The sequence below is a fragment of the Talpa occidentalis genome, unplaced genomic scaffold (assembly GCF_014898055.3).
Source record: "Talpa occidentalis isolate TD23 unplaced genomic scaffold, MPIMG_talOcc4v2.1 talOcc4.11, whole genome shotgun sequence".
Lineage (NCBI taxonomy): Eukaryota > Metazoa > Chordata > Mammalia > Eulipotyphla > Talpidae > Talpa > Talpa occidentalis.
The window spans coordinates 100614399-100639797 of NW_023601104.1; the positions used below are offsets into that span (position 1 = coordinate 100614399).

The 25399-nt window shown below is 37.6% G+C and overlaps 1 protein-coding gene across 2 annotated transcripts in view; it reads left to right on the plus strand.

The window, feature by feature from the left end:
* PPP4R3A (protein phosphatase 4 regulatory subunit 3A) overlaps positions 1–24394 on the plus strand; it is a 37036-nt gene extending 12642 nt beyond the window's left edge. Inside the window, exons 3-15 of one of the 2 annotated variants that reach the window (XM_037504039.2) lie at positions 587–685; positions 4594–5211; positions 7750–7827; positions 7906–8022; positions 8444–8560; positions 10237–10368; positions 10470–10572; positions 12254–12412; positions 17757–17926; positions 19464–19606; positions 20250–20440; positions 20827–21053; positions 23142–24394. In XM_037504039.2, coding sequence (XP_037359936.1) covers positions 587–685; positions 4594–5211; positions 7750–7827; positions 7906–8022; positions 8444–8560; positions 10237–10368; positions 10470–10572; positions 12254–12412; positions 17757–17926; positions 19464–19606; positions 20250–20440; positions 20827–21053; positions 23142–23255 — 2268 coding nt within the window. In that variant the 3' untranslated portion in view covers positions 23256–24394. Of the gene's footprint in view, positions 1–586; positions 686–4593; positions 5212–7749; positions 7828–7905; positions 8023–8443; positions 8600–10236; positions 10369–10469; positions 10573–12253; positions 12413–17756; positions 17927–19463; positions 19607–20249; positions 20441–20826; positions 21054–23141 lie in introns of both variants that reach the window. The other variant, XM_037504038.2, reaches the window with a different exon arrangement.
* Positions 24395–25399: the final 1005 nt, after the last annotated feature.

Here is a 25399-nt window from a genome sequence, read left to right on the forward strand (position 1 = left end):
AATAGGGGTAGAGGAGTGTTGGATGGTAGTTAATGTCTTACTGGTTGAACCACAGCACTTTGGTGAAAGTTTAAAAAAATCCCTGCTCCAAGTAAGTACTCACATATCAGATACTTAGTGAATTTCAGGGCTTCGTCACTGTTCATGGGCCCCAGATAAAGAAAACCCACTGTTGCAGTGGAGAGGAGAGGAAGGAGAACTGTATGTATTCATCCCAGCCTGACATGTCCTAGTCAATGCTGAGACTTTAGTCTTTGGGCTTTCTGACTAGAGCATATAGTGTGACTTAATGTGCAGGTATGGGGTTTATCAAGTGTTTAGTTTGGGTTTTTAGTATGTTTAGGTTATGCCCTCCCTGTGTAGTGCTTTTCCTGTTTTGGTTAAACTTGTAGAAGAAAATGATGTTTTCATTTTATAGGTGGAAGAAGTACAGAAAGGTTTTAGTGATTACCAAAATATTATTAATGTTGTCAAAAGAAAAATGAGGGCTGTTCTCAATTCCTGTTGCTTTATTCATTTTTCTTAAACTTTTAAGTATTTTGCAATAATGTATGCTAATCATTCAGACTTCTTTTTTTCTCTCAAGGACACTTTGATTGTGTGGTCTGAAGCAGAAAATTATGACTTGGCTCTTAGCTTTCAAGAAAAAGCTGGATGTGATGAAATTTGGGAGAAAATATGTCAGGTAATTTTAAGAGTTAGAAACTCATTGTGTGCTCTCTTTAAATACTTTGGTTTTTGCTGTGCTTCCAACTAATGCCCGGGATTTTAAATAAGTGCACAAGCATTTCTTATGGATTGCTTAAATTCACTGCTCTCTGTGAAAAACCTGATGTATAGGAAAGTGCAATTTGTTTATACCCATCTCTCCAGGCCTTTAGTGAACTCCAGAGTATTATATCCAGCTGCCCTTTTTTTTGAGAGCTGCCCAGTGGATACTCACCTGAAATTTAATAGTCTGGAACCTGACAGTCTCATGTAGGCTTGTTCATTTTTTCATTTCCTTCATCTTGGTAAATGCTGTCCCAGTGCTTAAGCCAGGCACTAAAGGGTCCTGCTTATTTTTCCTTCGTCCCTTTCATTTTTAACACTTTAACAGTTTACCAAGCCTCCAACTGCAGATAATTTTTAAAATGCAAATCTGATCATACTGCTCTTGGTTCAGTAACTTTCTGTGACTCTTAACCTTCTCTTCTACCTTATTTTGCCTGTTCTTTATTAAATCTGGAATTTCCTAGTGACTAGTACCTCATTCTAGTGACATAATCTCCACAATGTTTTGTGTACATGCATTTTTTTTTTTAAATGGTCATGCTTATTTTTTTTTTTTTTTTTTTAAGATTTATTTATTTATTTATTTATTCATACAAGCACTGGGTACAGTCAGAAGCGCGGGAGGGTGAGAGAATTCACCAGAGCCAGAGCGGGGAGCAGAGCAGGCAGAAGGACCAAAGTACACTGCTGAGGGGAGCAGTGGGCAGCAGGAGAGGTCTGCATGCCATGTGGGACCCTCACCCGGCGGTCGGGGATCGAACCGGCGCTGCAGAGGCTGCGGGCAGCCTTGCATCCCAGCTTTCAACCGCTGCGCCACTGGGGAGGCCCTACATGCATTTTTTGTGTGCACTTTTTTTTTTAAAAGAAGTTAAGAACACTGTCTCTTGCTACAGGCTCATTTAAAGCAACCCTTCCTGGGATGATTTCTCTTTTCTCTGCATTTATTTTATTTGGAGACTAACCTTCAACAGATTGTTTAATTCATTGATTCTCTAAGTGTGGTTCACAGGCCAGGAACATGACCTGGGAAAGTTCCGGGTGTGTTAAAAAGTACCTTCTCAGGCAGATCTTCCTGCCCTTTGCTCTTCTGAGGTGAAACCCCTACCCCTACCCCCAGGACACTTAGGCATTAACTCCGTCCTGAACTCAAATCTGTTACTGTTGCGCCTGACTTTCCTCGAATATTGCCTCCTCTTTACTACTTCTCCTTAGTCTCTGTGATACCATAAAATGTTCAGTTTTCTTCACTTGGGGCTTAGCTAGTCAGTAATACTTGTGTGCTTGCTCTGTAATAGCTGGCTTAGCTATCACTGACTATTTTGTTGTTCTCTTACAGTCCGTCCCCCTTCAGCTTTTTTTTTTTTTTTTTTTTTTTTTTTCCTTGTGGGACTGCTGCGCCACCAGGGGAGGCCCCCCCCCTTCAGCTTTTATGTATTTGCTCTCTGAGATCTTACATGTCTTTCTATGCCTTGAGTCCTGTTCATCATTTTTTTAAATCTAGAAATTGCTAAAAAATCTTGAAATTTTCTCATACTTCCCTTGGCAGCAGTTTTATGTCTGGGTACCTCTCTTTCCTTTTCATATTTTTTGTGGCCTTCACATTTTCATTCTCCTGTCTGTCCAGACTGACCTAAGAAGTATCCTTCCTCTTAAGGAAAGCTCTCTTGTAGCTTTATTAGTCTGCCTTTCTTTTATTTTCATTCTTAACATTTCTTCTTTACTGAAAGTCAGACCAGATCATTTTTATCAAATCATGACAATTCCACCTGGATTCTCTGAGGGCTGAGATTCCAGAACTTCTGAATCTCTTCTTAGCCTTCGTATTTGCAGATTAACTCGAGAAGATAGCATTTTCATTACAGTAAGGGCTCTTTTCATTTGGTTCTTTGATTAAATGATACTATTTTTTCTGTAAATGAAGCCACAGCTTGAGTATTCGGAATCTAAAGCTTTGAGAACTTATGTCATTAATAAAGAGAGCCAACTCAAGACCATGCCAGGTGCAAGCTGTGCGTGTGCCGAGTGCCTTTCAGTGGTGCTGCCCGCTGGGTTAAGGTCAGGACCGTATCACCTTGCAGCATTTCTGAAGGCATTCCAGACCTTTCCCCCTTTCTCACGTCCACGAGCTAACCGTTCTGAGCAATTTAAGTTTCTTGGCTTGTTGGGCTGCTTTAGTGGTCAGTGTTTCAAATTGCATAGCCAAGACAGCAAAACTTGTTTCATTTCAAAATATGCCCTTGAACTTTTATCAAAATATTCCTTTACTTTAAAATATATTTAATTTTGCAAACTTCTGAGTTTATCATTGGAACCCCTTCTGACATAAAGTTGAAGTTTACAGCAAACTCTAGGGCTTCTGAGAGGTAAGGAAAATCACAGGTTTGGGTATATAAAAAGGAAACCACCCATGGTTCTGTAACAACTTTTAGCAGATATTCTTGAGGGATAGCACTGCTAAATACAAGTTGGAATTACTGGGGCCTCCCTGATGGCGCAGGGGTTAAAGTCTCAGCACTATCAACCTGTCACCAGCCGCTGCAGCGTGAGCTTGATCCCCGGCCAGGGAGCTGACCCACACAGCGCAGCAGACCTCTCCTGTCTCCCCCGCTGCTCCCCTCAGCGGTATATTTCAGAGGATCTACCTGTTCTGCTCCCCACTCTGTCTCCGGTGAATCCTCTCGTCCCCCACACCTCTGGTCTACACCCCAGTTCTTGTATGCATAAATAAATAAAAATAATCTTAAAAAAATTGTAATTACTTTTATGTGGTTTCTTTTTTTGACTATGCACTTGTTTCCTACCCAGTTTTTCTTAATCATTATTTTTGAGCACTATCTAGCATTTATAGCAAATCAGTGACCTGCTTTTCCAGTGGCAGTTTGTAATGCTGTTTAGACCTTGGTTTCTAGAATTAATTGACATTAAATGTTTTCCTTGCTGTTAATGGTTATATATATTTTTGACGATCACAGCAATATGATATTGTTTGAATTTTACTTAAACTTTGAAGAATTTGGTGGTGGCTCTCCTAGGGCACAATACTTGGTCTCTTTCAGAGACTTGCCCTGGTTTGTTGGAAAACAGGGCCACACTGTAAGATGTGAAGGGGATGTTCTAGCATCAGGCTTCTCCATTGTGGGTCTGCATGACACTCTTGTCATCATAGTTTAGTGTATCCTAGAAAGTGTCTGCTACTGGTAAACCTCAAATTTAGAGGAAGCTCATTCCCTCTCTGAGCTTGGAACCTCTGCTTTTAAAATAAAATGGAAGGGGCCTTTCCCAGTGGCACAGCGGTTGAGCTCTAGGTTGTGAAGCTGCCTACAGCCTCTGCAGCGCCGGTTCAATCCCCGGCTGCCCGGCGAGGGTCCCACATGGCTCGCAGACCTCTCCTGCCGCCCGCTGCTCCCCTCAGCAGTGTACTTCGTCAGTCTGCCTGCTCTTCTGTCCCTTCTGGCTGTGGTGAATTCTCTCACCCTCCCACACCTCTGACTGTACCCAGTGCTTGTATGAATGAATGAATAAATCTTTTAAAAAAAGAAGAAAAGAAAAGAAATGTGAGGATCCCAAAAATTTTTGTTAGACTCCTTCATAAATAAATAAATAAATAAATAAATAAATAAATGAGTTAATAAATAAATAAAATGGAAGTACGTTATTTGCGGGAATGTATCTTAGAAAGGTAAGCAATTGTGTCAAGTGTGAAGAGTCTTAAACTTGAATATTATCACTTACAGTTTCTTAATAGCATCTCATTCATCTAAATATTATTTAGATTTGCTTGATTCTGTTTTATCAACTGTCATAAATCTTATTTAATAGGTTCAAGGAAAGGACCCTTCAGTGGACATCACCCAGGACCTTGTCGATGAATCTGAAGAGGAGCGTTTTGATGATATGTCATCACCAGGTTTAGAATTGCCATCTTGTGAATTAAGTCGCCTTGAGGAAATTGCAGAACTTGTGGCATCATCTTTACCTTCCCCACTTCGTCGTGAAAAACTTGCACTAGCACTGGAAAATGAGGGTTATATTAAAAAGCTCTTAGAGCTTTTTCATGTGTGCGAGGATTTGGAGAATATTGAAGGACTGCACCACTTGTATGAAATAATCAAAGGCATCTTCCTCTTGAATCGAACTGCTCTTTTTGAAGTTATGTTCTCTGAGGAATGTATAATGGACGTCATTGGATGCTTAGAGTATGACCCTGCTTTATCGCAACCGCGAAAACACAGGGAATTTCTAACAAAAACAGCTAAGTTTAAAGAAGTGATTCCCATATCAGATCCTGAGCTGAAACAAAAAATTCATCAAACATACAGAGTTCAGTATATACAAGATATGGTTCTACCTACCCCTTCAGTCTTCGAAGAAAATATGTTGTCAACACTTCACTCCTTTATCTTTTTCAACAAGGTAGAAATTGTTGGTATGTTACAGGTGAGTTAGATTTTTCTTTTTTTCCCTACTAAAAAAGATAGCCACATGATACCATTTAACCCATTAATTGCCTTTAGCAGAAAGTTTTCTTTCAAATACCTAAATTGAGTTTTGATTTTGTATAAAGGCATGCATTTTCGTGATATACAAGAGATTACAATATATAAAACTATCACACCAGAGGCTGTATTTGGGTTAGGGAAGATGTGATGAAGTCTAACTTGAAGAAACTATAAAGGAAAGATCATAATGAAGTAACTGGATGTCGAAATTTAGAGATATTAATCTGTCGGTTTTGCATAGAATAGAATAAATTTAGAAGAATAAAAAATTAGGGACGCCAAGAAATATGTCATTAGAGAATTTATAAAAATCTACATAGTATTACAGTATGTACGGAAGATCCACTGTCAAAAGCCAGGGGACTATGGCAGATGCTGGCAGATTACAGCTGCATGTCTCTCCTGAGACCAAAAGACATACTGTTAAAATGGATGAGAGTGTGGGGAAGTCTGCCTGACACCTTCTGGCTGTGTGGTGACTCTTTACATCCTAAAGCCTCAGTTTCCATGTTAGTACCTACCCTCTAAGGTCATTTGAAGATGAAATAAGATGATGTATATAAAAGCACTGAGCATGGTATAAGGCTCTTGAGCATTATTTTAAAGTGTGTTAATAATTGCTTATTAAACTCCACCTTTTCTTTTTATAGTATGCCCAGTCTCTCAGGTCTAATGTTACAGGGTTGCTTGCATTGGACTTGCATAGGTTACAGTTACTAACTTCTGCCCAAAACACAGAATCAACCTCTTGTGAGCTGGCCAGTAATCTATGTAACAGCCACAAAGTTAGATAATCTTTCTCTATATTACCCCATAGTGTATGAGTCTAATCTAACTGAAATGAAAGTTTACGTAGTGCAAATAAATATCTGTGAGTTACATCCCTCCCATTTTTGTTTCTTTGTTACCCATGGTATTTTAGGAATAACAGATATGTGACATGACTTGAAAATAGAAGACCTTACCTCAGATTTACAAATAATATTTGAAACCTGGATTTGATAAAAGAAAGGAGGCAAATAAATGTCAATAAAAACTGCTTGGTAGCACATGTGACAAATAAGCAGTAGGTTTAAGTTTTGTGTCTGTTCCTTTGTAGAAAATGACTATTTTCAGTGTCCTTGCCTTTGTCATCATCAAAATGGAAGTATAGATTCAGATAGAAAATTCAGTTTTACCAAAACTGCTTTCCTGGAGCTAATAATAATAATTCCTGTTCATGCTGACAAATTTGATGTTTTCCATTCATTTAAGACAGACATGTAAACAAATAATATAGGCAGTATAGTCTGGTGAGTACAGTAGTAATCCTCAGTATAATATAGTGTGTTGTAATTAATAATGGAGGAAGACAGGCTCTGTGCTAGTTCCCGTTTGTTTCTGATAACAGGGCCCAGGCTTTGCTTAGCAGTAGAGCCTCTATTCTGGTCCAGTTTTGAGTCCTAGTTACCTTGGATAGTCCTGAACACTCCTGGTCATTTTCTTCAGTTCCTTAAGGTTCTTGCTTTGTTATGCAGGGATTTGTCACTTCTGTGTTTTCTTTGTCTTCATACCCACAAATGCCAGTTTTACTCATTATGAAAATTTTCAAGTTGTTAATTCTTTGTTGCCCTACAGTATGCTCTGTAAAATGCTGGTTGCCCATGCAGTAGTTCTGTCTTTCTCTCGATGGAGAGCACTTACATCCAAAGTGCTACTAGTAAAAGTAAAGTTAGGAATAACCAAATGAGTTTTGTATCATAGAAAATGTTACCTGAGCACTTAGAACTGCAAATGTGGAGTTTATGATCTAGATGGAGATTCTATGCTGACATGACTATAAGTATGTGTGAGGTACTGTTAAATTGACAACTGAGGAATTATTAATTATAGTAACTAAAGAATTAAAATGTAGCAAAATCTTAATTTTAAATGGTGGGGGGGATGAACAGCCAATCAGGAAGGCTCTGCACCCTGCTATTTTAATCTGTCTCAATTGGAAATAGTAGGTATGGTAAATAATAGATGTTTCTTTAAAAGCACTGGATTTAGCTTTTTAAATAAGTGAATTTTCTGAATTTTTAAAATGTGTATGAAGTTTTAGCTTCAGCTGTAGGTTTTGAAACTAGAAAAATGAATTGACAACAAACTATGGTCCATACCAGATTTTGTAAATAAAGTTTTATTTGAATACCGCTATACTCATTCATTTACATATTATCTGTTTTTGCTTTGTACTGTATATGACCCACAAACATTTACAATGTGGCCTTTAAATATGCTCAGGAAACGGCGCTTTGCCACAAAAAGAATATTCTTTCTGTATAAATCCCCAGTTTATCCTTTAGTAGTTTGGTGTTTTCTCTTAAGAAACATTATTGCCAATATTGTCTTTTCTTTTTCCAATTATTGCAATTTATATCTTATATTTTAGCACCTTGAATTATATTTTAATGTACTTTTACTATTAACATCATTAAATTTATTCTTTGCACAGGAAGATGAGAAATTTCTGACAGATTTGTTTGCACAATTAACAGATGAAGCAACAGATGAGGAAAAAAGACAAGAGTTGGTAAGTAACTTGGTATTATGAAGGGCATGATGCTAAAACAAACCTTTTATAGTCACTGACCCTTTTTCCTAATTTTAGGTTAACTTTTTAAAAGAATTCTGTGCGTTTTCCCAAACGCTACAACCTCAAAACAGAGATGCTTTTTTCAAGACATTGTCAAACATGGGCATATTACCAGCTTTAGAAGTCATCCTTGTAAGTTGGTTTCTTCTTAAATTTAATTACTGTTTTTTTTTTTTTTTAATTCACAGTGGTAATGTATTTTTTATATTTTACCTGTAACGTGCATCTACTTGATTATAGGCAATATTTAATGTTAGTTGTGTAAAAATTAATAATTTTACTAGAAACTACAGATTAAACTGAAAGGAATTTTCTGTATTTTTAATAATAATTTTTAACTTTGCAGCCTAATATAAGTTGAAATGCTAAAGCAGAAGGTAAATGGGAATAAAAGAAAATAAAACTATCTTTGGAAAAACTTTTACATGTAACAGAATTTCCTCTACTTTTAATTGTACTGTTCTCTTACAATTTGTTGCAAAGTTTTATATTTACATGATTGTAAGTTCCATATTTTATAAGTATAGGAGGACTGAGTCCTTTTTATCTGCAGGGCATGGATGATACACAGGTGCGAAGCGCTGCTACTGATATATTCTCATACTTGGTTGAATATAATCCATCCATGGTACGAGAGTTTGTCATGCAGGAGGCACAACAGAATGATGATGTAAGTAAGAAGTTAACAGAGCAAAAAATAAACAACAAGGTAAATATTATTTGCACTAATAGTAAGTATTTATACATGGGGAGCTATAACTGTATTTATTATTCATTTTTTAAGATTTAGTTAATGTTTGAGAAAAATATGGCCATAATATCACATGGCTTAGTCTACCCCTAAATTGGCTCCTGTTTTCAGTTTATAAAGTGTGTCTTAAAGCAGTTACCTGTTAATGCTCAACTTAAATTACTTTCTAAGTTCTAGAGGTCAAGTTTCTTAATTCTGAAGTTAACGTGTTGTCTTATTAAATCATTTAAGTAGTAGTTTTGTGTATGTGGAGTTATTGCTAACTTCCCTAGGAAAATAATTGACTTTGTTATGGGGTAGAGTCTCAAAATTATCAAGAATGAAGAAATGAATCATAATTCCTTAGAAAGTATTTAGGGTGCTCTTTTGACTACCTAACCATAGGGAACAGGCTTATCAACTTTTACATTAACTGAGAGGATATCTTGGTAATATTAAGTATTAATGTATATCCAATATATAGCCCCAAAGTATATAATACATGGCAGCCCTAAATGTGTGTGCTGTTGTTTTCAGAAAATTAAACCAATGAGTCTGATTTTATTCTCTTTTCTCCTTAAAATCTTGGAAGTTAATTTTTACTTAAGAATAAGCTGGTAATGAACTTGTTAAGGAAGGCTGAGAAGGGACATCCTTTAAAAGGGAAAAATATGCAGAATTCCAGCCTGTCATATTTTTATAAAATGAGAAAGTAGCCTTTTTAAAAAGTTACTGTGGTTCAGAATTAAGAGGAATGCTTACTAATGTACATTTAAGTGGGGTTTTTTGTTTTTTGTTTTTTATTATAGTGCCAGGGTACATGTAGAAAAGTGCCGTTTTGACCTACTGAATTTCATATCATACTCTTCTTTGGTACTGTATCTTGAGAACCAAAAGAGCTGTTATTAAAAATAAATGCTATTTATTTGGCCCATAGGCAAAAGCAGGGATTTTCTTAATCCCTCTCAATTTTTATTTACTCCTTGGGCCATGAACACTGGTGAGAATAGCATCAGGGGAAACTAGCAGTCAATTTTCTGTGATAGTGTACTCCATGTAATACGCTTGTTCTCCTATGTGCTTTTTGAATACCATAATCTAGTTTTCTCCAGTTTCAACATTCATCTAATTTTTCTTAGTTATTTTAAATGAAAACGTTGTCACCTCCATAAATGGAGAACAAATGCAGATATTATTTGCATAAGTAGAAGGATCCTATAAAAATATAATGAAAGTAGAATAATGCTATACATACTAACTAGTCTTACCGTGAAAGCTGTGAACTAAGGCCCATTAGCTTTCTTTAGCAGTGAGATTTTGTTAACAGGAGGTACAAAGATCTGGTAGAACCAAATAATAACTGGTTTGGCTTAATCAGAGGGATTTAAAAATAACAGAAAAAATTGTTTCTGTTATTTGATGTAGTGTGCCTATACTACACTTTCGGGAAACATTGCTTTTTATATCCTGTTGGACCAGGCAGGCAGGCAGTCATTTCATTTCGTTTGCCATTAGAAAGACAGAGTTAGGTATAATGCTATAGAATATGTCATAGTATGTGCTTTTCCATTGTCTCCCATAGTAAGTATTTCTGATTTGTGTATTTTTCTCACCAGGATATTTTGCTCATCAACCTCATTATAGAACATATGATTTGTGATACAGACCCTGAACTTGGAGGAGCAGTCCAACTTATGGGCCTGCTTCGAACATTAGTTGACCCAGAGAACATGTTAGCTACTGCCAACGTAAGCCCACAGTGTTTTTCTCTTTTTTCATACTGCTATGTTATTTATTGCTGGAAGGACCCAATGCAGTTAAAGTTCATGGAGTGTTTTTGATTCTTTAGAAAACAGAAAAGACTGAATTTCTGGGTTTCTTCTATAAGCACTGTATGCACGTCCTCACTGCTCCCTTACTGGCAAATACAACAGAAGACAAACCTAGCAAAGGTAAGATAATGCAGGTTCTTGAATTCTGAAACTGACGGTGTTGAGTAATGATCTTTAACAAATCATTTGGTTAACACAGAGGGCTAATAATTTTTTTTAATTTAAGTAACATTGCATTGTAGCATAACAATATAACATAAGCTTCAGATGTGTAATTGTTTTTAAGAGGTGTAAAATTGGTAAAATATCTTTTACAGGTGTTTATGTTATAATAGATTAAAAGATATACAATGTTTGATTTCAGAAGTTTAAATTGTTAAAAAAACAATTTCATTAAAATATTTGTAAAACAGTATTTGTATTTAGTATGCAGGTACATGGATGGACTAAATAGGGCAAGGAAATAGCTATGAAAAAAAGTCACTGTTATGAGTACTCCAGGTATACAGATGGAGCCAAGCTTGTGTACAATACTAAGCTGTTTTTAGTTGCTCTGAGAGGGTTATTCCTTTGTTAGGATTTTTTTAATTTCTGAATTTTTGTTTTGTGTGTGTAATTTTTAAGGTAGTTTTAGGTTCTTGTGCAAAATTCTTAGCTGAAACTTCGAGCATACTTATTTCATCATATCAATATAGCATATTTAACTTACTATTTAGAAGATAAATGTTAAATTTATTACCTTTTCTGTGACTTTAGAATCAAGTCTTGGAAGCACGTAATGTTTCATTTTTCCCTATATAATATATTCATGTTGCTCTAAGCTTGAGACTTCCTTCTAAACATGATCGTTCAATTCTCCAAACTTATTGATAACTCATTGGGTGGAAGCCAACATTGCTGTAATCTTTAGGGGCTAAGTGGGGGGAATGGAAACAAAAGTAAAGTACTTCTAGAAGGCATGCTGCCTGATGAGGAGGAAAGGTAAGTCAACAAATATAATTCATTGTTGACTCATGTGTAGGGAAGGGCACCTGTGTAACACAGAAGAAGCATAGGAGCAAAGAGAAATTCCACTGAAGACCAGATATGACTGGAAGTACCTCACATGTTACATGTATCTCTGTTGAGAAGTGTGTGAAGACACGTCACAACATTCTTAGACTTTGAAATAAAGCATATCTTACAGACTTGTATCCCTTCTCTGCCTTACTAAAACTTTCAGAACTTGGGTCTTGGGAAATTAATTCCTCACAGAATTAAGTTAAGTAAGAAAAAATATAAAGCACAGTTCTTAGTACAAGGCAGGCAATCATCAATATTCCTTAACTTTATTTTTTTTTTTTTTTTAAATGTGTTTTGTTTTTTTTTTTTTTTATAGAGGCATGCTTTATTTATTTGTTTGCTGGTTTGTTTGTTTGTTTTGTTTATACATGCACTGGGTACAGTCAGAAGCGCGGGAGGGTGAGAGAATTCACCAGAGCCAGAGCGGGGAGCAGACCAGGCAGAAGGACCGAAGTACACTGCTGAGGGGAGCAGCGGGCGGCAGGAGAGGTCTGCGCGCCATGTGGGACCCTCCTCTGGTGGCCGGGGAGCAGCCGGGGATCGAACCGGCGCCGCAGAGGCCGCGGGCAGCTTCGCAACCCAGCGCTCAACCGCTGCGCCACCGGGGAGGCCCAATATTCCTTAACTTTAAAATACTTGGGTTAAAAAAGGAAATTTACTTGATTGAGATTAGGATTCTTATATTTGGGGGAGGAAAGCATGTTAATTGTTAAAAGTAATTTTGTGTTGTTTATTTTAGATGATTTTCAGACTGCCCAGTTGTTGGCACTTGTATTGGAATTGTTAACATTTTGTGTGGAGCACCATACCTACCACATAAAGAACTACATTATTAATAAGGACATCCTGCGGAGAGTGCTGGTTCTTATGGCCTCAAAGCATGCGTTCTTGGCATTATGTAAGTGTCGCTTCTGGTAGAACTCTTTACTGTATTTTTTTATATTGTTGGTATCTCTAGTTCTTACTGCTTGAGAAGAAAAGATCACTGATTTCAGGTCAAGATGCCTAGGTACTAATACTAAACTGCAGGGATTATATATAGTGCTCCACATTCCGAGCAGGTGATTTTCTTGAATTTTTCTCATTAATATACACAAAAGGATTCGACTATCTTCCAAATATATTAAGGTATTATAGTCCATTATTTAAATACCTCTGATAATTTTACCTAGTGTAGTTTTTGGATTTTTACTATAATTAAAACTTAGACATCCCTCTTGCAGCTTGAAAAATGTATAGCTAATGGCACTGAGTTTCCAAGACCCCATTCTGTGTTAGAGAATTCCTGGCACATTAATTTCACAAATATTTTTCCCTCCAGATTTATTGAGATATATTTCATGCACATGCGCGTGCACACACACACACAGAGCATTGTCTTTCCTTAGATGTTGCAGAGTAGGGGTGGCAAACTCCTGCTATGACCAAATCTAGCCTGTGATCTATTCTTATACAACCTGCCATCTGAAAAATGGGTTTTCATGTTTTTGAAGGTTTGTTTTTTTAAAGGTGGAAAAAAAATGCAGAGATCATATGCAACCCACAAAGCCTAAAACCTTTAATGGAGAAGTTTGTGAACTCTTTTAGAATAAAACTCTGTTCTTATGACCCTCACAATTGGAAATAGGTTAATACATATTCTTGATTATGTAGCAGCCTGCTTTCTTTGGTAAGTTGTCAAACCAATTTTAAGATACCCTAGAGGCTTAGTAAGAGATTTTTGCTGGTAACTTTGCCTTTTGGTTTTTATAGGTAAGTGTGGTTCTTTCATTATTGTTTAATTGCCCACGAATTAGAGGCCTGAATATAATACATCATTTTGCTATCTTTTACTTCATTGCAAATGGTTTTTCTTAATTGATTTAAAGTTCTTAAATTATTTCTAAAAGACTGCTGAAGAGGATGCTTTTGATGTTGATTTTGATTAACTGTTAGAAATAGGTTTCCTTCTATCAAACTTTTCTATCAAGTTAGTGTATATATTGTGTTGTGTGCTGAGGATTCTTGTGGTCAGTATATATTTTCATTTTCTAACTTCCAGATATTTAATATAATTACTGCTTATCTCCAGGGCCTTTTATATTACCCAATTAGTCTTTTTCAGCCAAAGGGAATAGGTCGTTTCTCTGGGGTTAATTTAGATTGGTAAGGACACACAAAAAAAAATTCATTGTTTTTGGTTCTATATTACTGTATATATCCATGAGCTTTAGCAGATGCAAAAGAAGAGTTTTTAAACACCTATTCGCTTACATACCTATCACAGCCAAAATTAGCTGACAGACCAAATTTAGAGGGGGTTCATAACACTTTGAATTGTTCTTTATGTCAACATAGGCTTTGTTTGAGCATGGCAGAGGGAGTTTGAGCAGATGGGAGAGGATGGCACAACAGAAAACAAATAAGTTAAGCCATCAGTTTTATTTCAATTAATTAAATACCTACTACCATATTTTATTGATTTTAAGAGATGCATTTATTTATTATCTTTTAAGTCAAGGTGAGTCTTGCAATTAGTGACAAGTTATTTTGACTGGTAACTGTTTTTCCCTTATAATCAGCTGAATCTCATATTTGATGGAATATTAAACCTGGTACTAGGAAAATGATGATTAACAGCTGGACACAACTATCAAGGGAATCAGTTCATTAGGCAGATATAATCATCTAAAAATCAAAATACATCATAAACAATGTATAGACGCATTTGGAAGCTTAGTGGGCAATATGAATGAGACAGATTAGGAAAATTCATTTAGGGGTAAAAGTAAATTGTGTTTTGGTCATTGGAGAGTGATACGTTCTTGATTGAATCTGCAGTTAAGAAGTGCAAATGTGAGGGCTTTCCTGGTGGCACAAGGGGTTAAGTGTTAGTATGAAGCTATGGACAGCCACTGCAGTATTAGTTCAACCCCCAGCCCGGGAGATGGCGCAGCAGACCTCTCCTGTCTCGCCTTCTCCCTACTCTGTCTCTGGTGAATCCTTTCACCCCTCCCCACACACACATACCTCTGGCCTGTACCCCAGTTCTTGTATGCATAAGTAAATAAAAAAATCTTTTTTTTTTTTTTAAATGCAAATGTGAAAAAGGGTAGTGGATTAGTATAGATAGAACACAAGTCTAGTGGGAGAGTGGCACGAAAAGACCGACCTTTTTCTTCAATTTAGTTCTTTATCCCATTGTTTTGTTTGTATCATAAAGGAAATTTCTCATGATTCAGTGGGAACCCTGGAAAAAGACAGTTGCAAGTTACTGAAGGTTTGTATTTTAGAAAATTAAGTATGCTAGCAAAATCTTGGTCACATTTTATTACTGTTCCACAAATGATTCTCAGTGTCGCTGAAGGAAATGCCATCATTTGAACAAGGTGTTTATTAGGACTGGCCTTACAGTACACAGTATGAGCTTTTATCTAGATTTCTAAAAGAATTGAATGTAAATTTGAGGCAATTTAAGATATTTTTAGTTCTGAGAAAAGTGCATTGGAGTGAAATATTAGGTAGAGCTTTTTGTGTTTTTTTTTTTTTTTTAAGATGGTTTATAAATTTAGTGCCCACTTATAAGGACAGAAGTTAATGAGTGGTTAGATGTAAACAATTTGGGGGCTTAGGGAACTTTTAATTTTTGTATCTGCTTCTTAATAGTACACCTGTCATATTAAAGACAGCTAACCAAGTCTTTAAGTGAGACCCCAATCCTTTCAAAATTTAGTCTTAGAGTCTCCCTGGTGGCGCTGGGGGTTTAAGCACACCACTATGAAGTTATCCTCAGCCTCTGCAGCACGAGTTCAATTCCCGGCTGGCCAGGAAGATACCCACATGGCACAGCAGACCTCGTCTGTCTGGCCCGCTGCTCCCCTCCGCAGTGTATTTCATTCAGTCTGCCTGTTCTCCCCACTCTGTTTCTGGTGAATCCTCTCACTCCCTGCACTTCTGGCCTGTACCCCACCCCAGTTCTTGTATGCATAAATAAATAAATCTTAAAAAAAATTAGTCTTAGCATATATATGAAGAGATACAGACTACTAGTTTTATCAGTCTATTTGCTTGGCTTACTCATTATTTTTAGATCTTACATTGTAGGCTTTTAGCTCATACTTTTATGTTGTCTTTTGTTTGACATGGAAATCTGTAAGAGGAATGAAGTAAAGAAAAAAATTGGTTGTAGATGCTTTTATTCAGCTATCATTAAGTAAAATAAAGTCTCAACCTTGTATGAAATCTCATGTTGTATAAGAAATCATCTTCTAGAGATGATTGAAATCAAGCACAAGAGAGCTGCTGTGTTAATGAAGGCTAGAGAAGTGAGTGGAAGCAGAGTACCCTTTCACATTAAAAATGCTGTGGTTGTGCCAATTTGTTCTATTTCAAAAGCTTTCTCTAATCTCCTTTGAGCAACTTGACTTCATAGAACACTCTCACTGGTAAATTTCTGAAAGCAGCTTTATTCAAACAATGAAGTGTAGTAGTTAGTGGTTGGATTATTCGTAAGGCAGATTCTTTTGAGGGGAGGGCTTGAGTGGAAATAACAGCTCTTGATACAAATAAACGAGGGCAAATGGAAACAAGCAGCAAAACAAAAGCAGCAGTAGAACCATATTCTGTATGGGCAGTTTTTGGATAGAACTGCTCTTGAAGGGAATAGCTGATGCCATGTGCATACCCTGGTCTTAGTGAATTCTAGGAAGGGAGTTTGTTTTACTTAACATAGGAACCGCATGCATTCTTCAGGGTGCAGCTAGTGTGTTATGTGGTAGGACACACATCTCCACACAGCCTGCAGAGTTGGAATACCAAATTTTTAAAATATAGCTCTTGCCTTAATTACTTAATATTTTAAAATTTGGCCTTGCATGTGAGCTTTAAAGTATTTTTATTCTAACAAATGGAACGCTAAAGTTCCTTTGTCACAAGACCTTAAAAAAAAACTAAAATTGTGGTTTTGGGAAATTAAACCCCTGTTGGACTTGGAGTTTTACATAGAAAGATGCCTCTTATTGTTGAAAATGTCTTTATTTCATCATGCTTATGTATTTGAAAATATTGAGTAGTTTAAAAAAAATGCAATTACTATTCTATAAACTATTTTGAAACTCCCTGCCCAGAGTGTCCCTTTAGAAAGAGACACTCTTAACTAAGTTGGATTGTTAAGGCAGTTTATAATCAGCTGTAGCTAATTGGGCATTCACTTGTGGACCTCTTTTCTGCCAACTAAAGAAAAATTGAGTTGCTTTACTCCTCTGCCTTCCCACCCAGAAACCGTGTCAGCATGGTTGCCTGGCTACCTGCTCATGAAGGACTTGATTAATAACAAATTGGCAATTTAACGAGCCACTTCTATGATCTCCAAAGAAACCAAAATACAAACACAATATTTAATCTTGCCAACCGAAGACGATGTGACTGCATGAAGTGAGTATGCTTTTTTGAACTGTTTACAATAACTGGGGCATTAACTTACTGATAATTCTATTTAGGTAAAGAGGGCTTTGTTGAAGTCTAGTTGTCTGAGTATATTTGGATCTTGATGAATGGTGACTTAAGCAACTCCCCATACCTCAAGATATAAATATACCTTTTAATCTGTAAGTTAAAGCCTAATTAATTGTAAAAAAAAAAAAAAAAAAAAAAAACTAGGAAAAAAATTTTAAAAAGCATACTCGCTGCAGTAAGCAAAGAGGACCACATTTTTTTTTTAAATCCTCTAAATTTATTTCTAAACAATGGGAAGGCAAATTCTGGGTCACGCAGATTGGGTTTATAGCTTTTCTACAAACCCACCACAAATAAACCAGTGTAAACCCATGAACTCTAATGCATAATAAGAGTGTCCAAAAATAATGATCAAATTATACAGTGAATTGCCCTAATAAAACAATGGTTTTTCTATTGTTTTTAAGGAGTTACATATAAGAATGTTTAGACTTTTCCTCATCTTAAGTAGTATGATAGGTTATATTCATTTATTAGCCCTATTTTAGCTTGTATTTCAAATGCACAGTACATTTTGGTCTTTCACTTATTTTCAATATTTTTCTGGCTCTGTAAGGCTTGTTATTTGTGATTTACACACATTACATCTTTCTGATAACCCTTTTATAATCCTTATCTTTAGGTCCATACTTCTGGAAACACTTATCACTGAATGAAGAATATGTATTTGTTAAACAAGCTTTTTTTTTTTTTAAGTCTAGAATATGTAAGTGGTGTGTAATTTGAACAACAATGCTTCTGTGTTTCAGGTGCTCTTCGTTTTAAGAGAAAGATTATTGGATTAAAGGATGAGTTTTACAACCGCTACATAATGAAAAGTTTTTTGTTTGAGCCAGTAGTGAAAGCATTTCTCAACAACGGATCCCGCTACAATCTGATGAATTCTGCAATAATAGAGATGTTTGAATTTATTAGAGTGGTATGTTCTGTATTTATTCAGTTAGAATTTTTTCATTTAGAAAAATACGACTTACTGATATTTTGACATGAGATTATAAAACTGTAGTTTTGAAAAGCAACCCAGGGGCTCCCCTGGTGGCGCAGCAGTTGAACACTGGGCTGCGAAGCTGCCCGCAGCCTCTGCAGCGCCAGTTTGTTCCCCGGCCACCAGCGAGGGTCCCACATGGTGTGGCAGACCTCTCCTGCCGTGCCCGCTGCTCCCCTCGGCAGTGTATTTCAGTCTGCCTATTCCATTCCCCGCTCTGGCTCTGGTGAATTCTCTTACCCTCTCACGTTTCTGACTGTACCCAGTGCTTGTGTGTGTGTATGTATGAATGAATGAATGGATAAATAAATAAATCTTTTTTTAAAAAAAGGCAAACCAGAAGTTTACGAGGGATTCAGTACCTGTGAATCCTTTATAAAATAATTTGAAAACTGGGACCTCCCTGTTGCCACAAGGGGTTAAGCCTCAGCACTGTGAGGCTATCTACAACCACTGCAGCACAAGTTCGATCCCCTGCCAGCGAGCTGACCCACGTGGTGCAGGAGACCTCTCCTTTCTCCCTGCTGCTCCCTTCAGCAGTGTATTTTAGTCCGCCTGTTCTGTTCCCCCCTCTCTCTGGTGAACCCTCTCCCCGTACCTCTGGCCTGTACCCCAGTTCTTATATGCATAAATAAATCTTAAAAAAATAATTTGAGGGCCTTCCTGGTGGCACAAGGGGTTAAATCTCAGCACTATGAAGCTATCCGCAGCCACTGCAGCACGAGTTCGATCCCTTGCCAGGGAGCTGACCTACATGGTGCCGCAGACCTCTCCTGTCTCGCCCGCGGGTGTATTTCAGTCAGTCAGTCTGTTCTGTTCCCCACTCTGTCTCCCAGCTCTTATATGCATAAATAAATAAATCTTAAAAAAAAAAAATTTGAACACTGATTTAATTCTGTCCATGTAGTCATTTTATGAAAGTAAAAGTATAGTTTCAAGTATTCCTATATCTAATTTTGAGGTTTGCCTGAATTTTTCTTAATTTTCTCATATTCTAAAGAGCAGTTTTATAACCCCTTACTCTTTAAAAAGTGAGTGGTTGGTGACTCAAACATTTTGTGTATTCAGCATTATCTTTGGCACTTCTTGGTAAAATATATGACCATTTTAACCATTTATAAGCATACAATTCATTGGTATTATATACGTTCATTCTGTTGTGCAACCATCACCACCACCATCCATTTCTAGCACTTTTCCGTGAAGTGATTTTAAAATATACGTGCCCAGATTCTACCTCAGACTTACTGAATCAGAATCCCTTCATGGAGAGCTGGGCATTCATTTTGAAAAGGACATCAGTGATTCTGAAGTCCACCGAAAGTCTGAACTGTTGAAGTAATCAGTAGGTGTTACGTCTTCTTTCACTGTTTAACTTCATAGACTTCCTAATCTTATCAACTATTCAGGCCGATCTTTAATCTTGGTAAATAAAGTTACATTTTTCCTTTTTTATTGCAATTTTCTACAGGAAGATATAAAATCATTAACTGCTCACGTAATTGAAAATTACTGGAAAGCACTGGAAGACGTAGATTATGTACAGACATTTAAAGGATTAAAACTGAGATTTGAACAACAAAGAGAGAGACAAGATAATCCAAAACTTGATAGGTAAATTACGACATACTTGAATCTGCTTCTTTCAGTGACAAGTTGTGTGGTGGTGGGTCCAGTTAGTTTGGTATTACTTGGCTTTTCAGAGGGAGGTGGGGAATAGGTAGATAGCAAGCAGAAGTTCCCTACGATCGTTACTTTGAACGTTTTCCTGAAGGCCTAGGTAGACGTATTAGTAAGACAGGCAGACCCTTCTTCAGGCATAGTAACACACTACATAATAAAGAATAAAAACCAAACTCACTGGCAGTGAGTTTTCATGTGTCCAGAGTAAGTCAGAATAGTACGTACATGCTTTGAATTATTCAAGGTCACAAGTTACTCTAAGAAATCTGGCGCGGCATCACATAGTTAAAGTATATTTTAAAATCTTTAAGTTATGGTTTAACACCTGATATGAAATAGTACAATTTTGCTAGTAGGCTGTTTGATTCCACTAGCTCACCCTAAATAAAGCCGGAGTGTATTTTGGGTGGTATGTTTGGTTAAAATGTTTTTCACCAGTCTGTGTATATAAGTCTGTTATATAATATTAACCTGTTAAGACTGTATCTTATCCAGAGCTATTAGATAAAATAGCTTAGAGACTAAAGAAGTCTTTCTATGAGTCTGTTTACTTTGCTTTCTTCTTTTTACTCAGTATGCGCTCCATTTTGAGGAACCATAGATACCGGCGAGATGCCAGAACACTAGAAGATGAAGAGGAGATGTGGTTTAACACGGATGAAGATGACGTGGAAGATGGAGAAGCCGTGGTGTCGCCCTCTGACAAAACTAAAAATGATGATGATATCATGGATCCAATAAGTAAATTCATGGAAAGGAAGAAATGTATGTTGAACAAATAGGCAAAGGAAGGCTTTCTCACTGTTAATTCTTTTATTTCTTCATAACATGAGTAGTATTGACTTTGAGTGTGCCATGACATAGACTGCAGAGATCCTTGCTTTATAAAGATTGAATTAATAGCTCTGTTAAGGAGGTAAAAACTAAATTTTCCCCTTAGGGAAACATTCAGGCAGGGTAATGAAGGCTTTATTCCTTCTCAGTAGTAAAATCCAGTAGTAACAGTGTCTAGTATTTTGCTAAGCTTTGTTCATAAATTGTTTCTCCTTGGCAAAGAATTAAGCTAAGTTATTTGTGTTTTAGTGCACCTCATTTAGGAGGATTAAAAGTTGAGTGTGTATGATAACTATTGACAATATTCTCATTTTTAGTAAAAGAAAATGAAGAAAAGGAGGTGCTTCTGAAAACGAATCTTTCTGGTCGGCAGAGCCCAAGTTTCAAGCTTTCTCTCTCTAGCGGAACAAAGACTAACCTCACCAGCCAGTCACCTACAGCAAATCTGCCTGGTTCTCCAGGATCACCTGGGTCCCCAGGATCCCCAGGTTCTCCTGGATCCGTCCCTAAAAATACATCTCAGACGGCAGCTATTACTACAAAGGTACCCTCATCTCATTTAGACAAAATTTTTGAGTCTCATTTATCTTGCATATTCTCCTATTACAGCTGAGTGGAGAGAGGGACAACTCTCTGAGTGGAGTGAGTTATCGGTGGGAAGATTATCCAAAAGTTTGAGGCTTTAAACTTGCTTAAATAAAAGGGCCATCTCCAAGTAGGACAGGAGCATTCTTGCAGCACCTCTCAATTTCCAGGAATTCTTAGGATGAGGTTTAGTGGCCACTGCTTTCTAGAGAAGGGATAGCTATCTACTACCTAGTGATTCCTGCCTGCGCACACAGCACTCTGAGTCAGGGTAGACTTCCCATGCAGCCATGTCAGGATATTTGCCATGAAATAAGTTTTTCAATTTTTTTTTTTAAAGATTTATAAAGAGCTAGGGTATAGGCCAGAGGTTGGGGGGGGGTGGTGAGAGGAGTCTCCAGAGACAGAGTAGGGAGCAGAACAGGTGGATCTACTGAAATACACTGCTGAGAGGAGCAGTGGGCAAGACAGGAGAGTTCTGCTTCGCCACATGTGGGTTAGTTCCCTGGCCAGGGATCAGTCTCAGGCTGTCACCATGAAAGCACTGAGACTTAAACCCCTGGGCCACCAGGGAGGCCCTCCTGGTGGTCTTATGACCAACACCAAAGTCTGAATATATTATTTTGGTCATTTATATTTTAGAGCTACATTTACAGAGATTTGAAAGTAATTTCAGTTATTCTTTATCAACTTTACCAGTTAATAACCAGATAAACTTAGTGGGAATACAGAAAATCAAAATTTCTGGATACTGCTCAAATGTCTAAATACTATTAACTTCTGTCAGGCAAGGCTTATATTAGAGAATCATCTAGGCCCTCCCTGGTGGCGCAGGAGTTGGAGATAGCACTGTCAAGCTATTGCCGGCCACTGCAGCACAAGTTCGGTCCCTGGCCGGCCAGGGAGCAACCCACATGGCGCAGCAGATCTCTCCTGTCTCACCTGCTATTCTCTCAGCAGTGTATTTCAGTAGGTCTACCTATTCTCTCTGGTGAATCCTCTCACACCCCTGCACCTCTGGACTACACCCAGTTCTTGTATTATGCATAAATAAATAAAAATAAATCTTTTTTAAAAAGAATTGTCTACCACTAACATTTCATATAAGCATCAAAAAAAATTTTTTTTTTTTTTTGGAATTTATTTTTTAAGATTTAATTATGCATACAAGAACTGGGGTACAGGCCAGAGGTGTAGGGGGTGAGAGGATTCACTAGAGACAAAGTGGGAAACAGAACAGGCGGACGGGCCCAAATACACTGCTGAGGGGAGCAGCGGGCGAGACAGGAGAGGTCTGCTGCACCATATGGGTTGCTCCCTGGCCAGCTGGGGATCGAACTCTTGCTGCAGAGGCTGTGGATAGCTTCATAATGCTGTGCTTAACCTCTTGCGCCACCAGGGAGGCTCAGGATCAAAATTTTAAAAACAAATACAGAGAAACAGATTAAAACCAGTTATTGTGGGCCTCCCTGGTGGCGCAGGCAGTTGAGCGCCACACTGTGAGCGCCGGCCGGCGAGAATACCACATGGCAAAGCAGACCTCTCCTCTCCCGCCCGCTGCTCCCCTCAGCAGTGGATTTCGTCAGTCTGCCTGTTCTGTTCCCTGCTCTGTCTCTGGTGAATCCTCTCACCCTCCCGTGCATCTGTCCTGTATCCCGGTTCTTATATGCATGAATGAATGAATCTTTTTTTGAAAAAAAAAAAAAGAAAGAAAGAACAAAAGAACAGGACAGAATAACTTTGCTAACAAACAATGTTTATCTTCTATAGTTTTCATTTTGATGGTATTTAAACTTTAAGAAAATTTTAACACAAGTAACAAAACAGTTTAAATTGAGTAAATGATGTTCATTAGGTGATTTGTTAGGGTTATAAACTAAGACTTTTTGTTTTATGGAAAGTACAGAGAATAATGAATATCCGTTGCACACAATTAAATATTCAGGTGGAGAGGTCTGCTCCAGTTAAAATATGCTTAGCCTTTACCCAGACTTAAAACCTAAGTTTTTTTAAAACCTTGGTTTTTGTTCGCTTTATTTCTGAACAGGGAGGACTTGTGGGTCTGGTAGATTATCCTGATGATGACGAAGATGATGACGAAGACGAAGACAAGGAAGACACGCTACCATTGTCAAAGAAAGCAAAATTTGAGTCGTCATAATGGCAACTGTCTGTGATCAGTACCTGTTGAACAAACTGGTTCTCTGCCCCTCCCCTCTACAGAATCCACAACAAAGCAGCGGTCTCTGTGAGTGACTGACGCGGCTCAGCCTTGCACGCTTGACTCTGCTCATCAAGTGCCAATTCAATGGAGCAGGAGGAGGGGATATTACACATTTAGGGGAAAGACTTAAGCCTTTGAGCTCTCCAGCTTGGACCACACATTGCCCTTTTCTCAGGGAAGGAAATGGAAACAAAAAGCCAACAGGGCAGGGGTTTTGTAAGTGGACCTCTGGGTTGTCTGATCAGTTGCTACAATCAGAACATGCTTTCTTGGACCATGCTTGAGACTCAGAAGAATCGGCTCTTCTGCCATAATTCTTCACTAGTTACTAAGAATGCCAGCAGTTTCTTTGATAAAAGAGACCTGCCTTTAAAATCACACATTCTGAACATTTTAGTCAAGCTACAACAGGTTTGGGAAACCTCTGTGGGGGAGGGGCGAATATAAAGTTTCCTCTTTTTTATCTGTTCCCTTTGCCCTTCAAACTGCAGATTTTTTTTTAAGTAGGGTTTTGCCCCTACTTGATTAAAGATTGAGTGGAATTCTAGATGTGGTCATTTGTGTCATAATTTTTTTTTGTTTCTTTTTGGTTTTGATTTTTTTTTCCTCCCCTGAGTGTGTGCTTAGTTGTTGAGTATATATATTTGGGACCATTAAAACTCTTTTTGATGTAATATAACCTACGTTGTGCTGGTACCTGTTTTACCATGTGTAATTTTTGTTCTACATCACAATTCTTAATTTGTTTAGAGTTTTATGAAAGATGGAATAGTTTTTATTGACAAAAGCAAAGTAATCTTACAACTATGTGCATACAAGAGCAATACTATTTTGTGACTAAATATTTTATATTAAAATTTACATCAGCAACTGTCTGGAGAATTCAGGGAAATGAGTGGAATTTAAAATTGCAACAGTTTTGTTAAACCTAGAAACGTGAAATTAGTATTCCAAAGAGATTCTGAAATTTCATATCTTGGGAAAATGACGGTACATTCAATCAAATTGAGGATGGATGATTTAAAATTAACATTTGACTTTTGAATAATAAAAAGAAAAGTGAAGAGTAAGAGAAATTGTATTAGTTGTATGTTTCTTTCTTTTCTTTTTTGAAACTACTCCCTTTGGAATACCAGTTAAAGATGTAAATGGTTCCTAAACAACGCCAGCCCAGGGCCATCAGATACCACCTTGTTAAAACTGCACTTTTAATAGGATCTTTTTGTCTTAGGTCTGCTAAAATTCATTTAGGGAAATGAAAATAATCCCATTTGTCCCTCATTTTTTTAAAGTGACGACTTTTCAAATAAAGTGTATTTTACCCAGTGTAGAGACGTGCAGATCACAAGTTTATTGTGCAAATAAAGAGAACCTGATGGCATCTAACAGGGATATCTATGGTATCTAAGATGAACATCTTCCCTTTGTTACCCTGAAGTCTAGTGTGAAATACTATGCCTTAAACATATGGTTGCAACTTTCCTTTCTGATTGACTCTTAAAACACTCTTGGTGATTTGAGGGTTCTTGGTGGAGGAAAGGAGCACCCCGCCTTCATCAGTGATAGTCCAGTGCAGAGAAAGAAAAATAGTGACTCTTAGCCTTGACATTAAGAGATGCCTTCTCGTTGGTGGATTATTGCATTTCCTCAATGTTACTAAATATATTTACTGAGGATTTTTTTTTAAAGATTTATTTATGCATACAGGAGCTGGGGTACAGGCCAGAAATGTGGGGGGGTGAGAGGATTCCCCAGAGACAGAGCGGGGAACAGAACAGGCAGACTGACTGAAATACACTGCTGAGGGGAGCAGCGGGGAGACAGGAGAGGTCTGCTGCGCCTTGTGGGTTGCTCCCCGGCGGGGGATCAAACTCATGCTGCAGAGGCTGCGGACTGCTTCATGGTGCGGTGCTTAACCCCCTGCGCCACCAGGGAGGCCCTGAGGCGCAAACTTTGTAAGTACTGTAACAGGAGAAATGAGGTAAAAAAATAGTAAGTTGCTGGAAATACGACACTCGAATGAACAGTTCAATTGGAAAGTCTACTCAGGCATACGGTATTTTGATCACTGACATGAATGA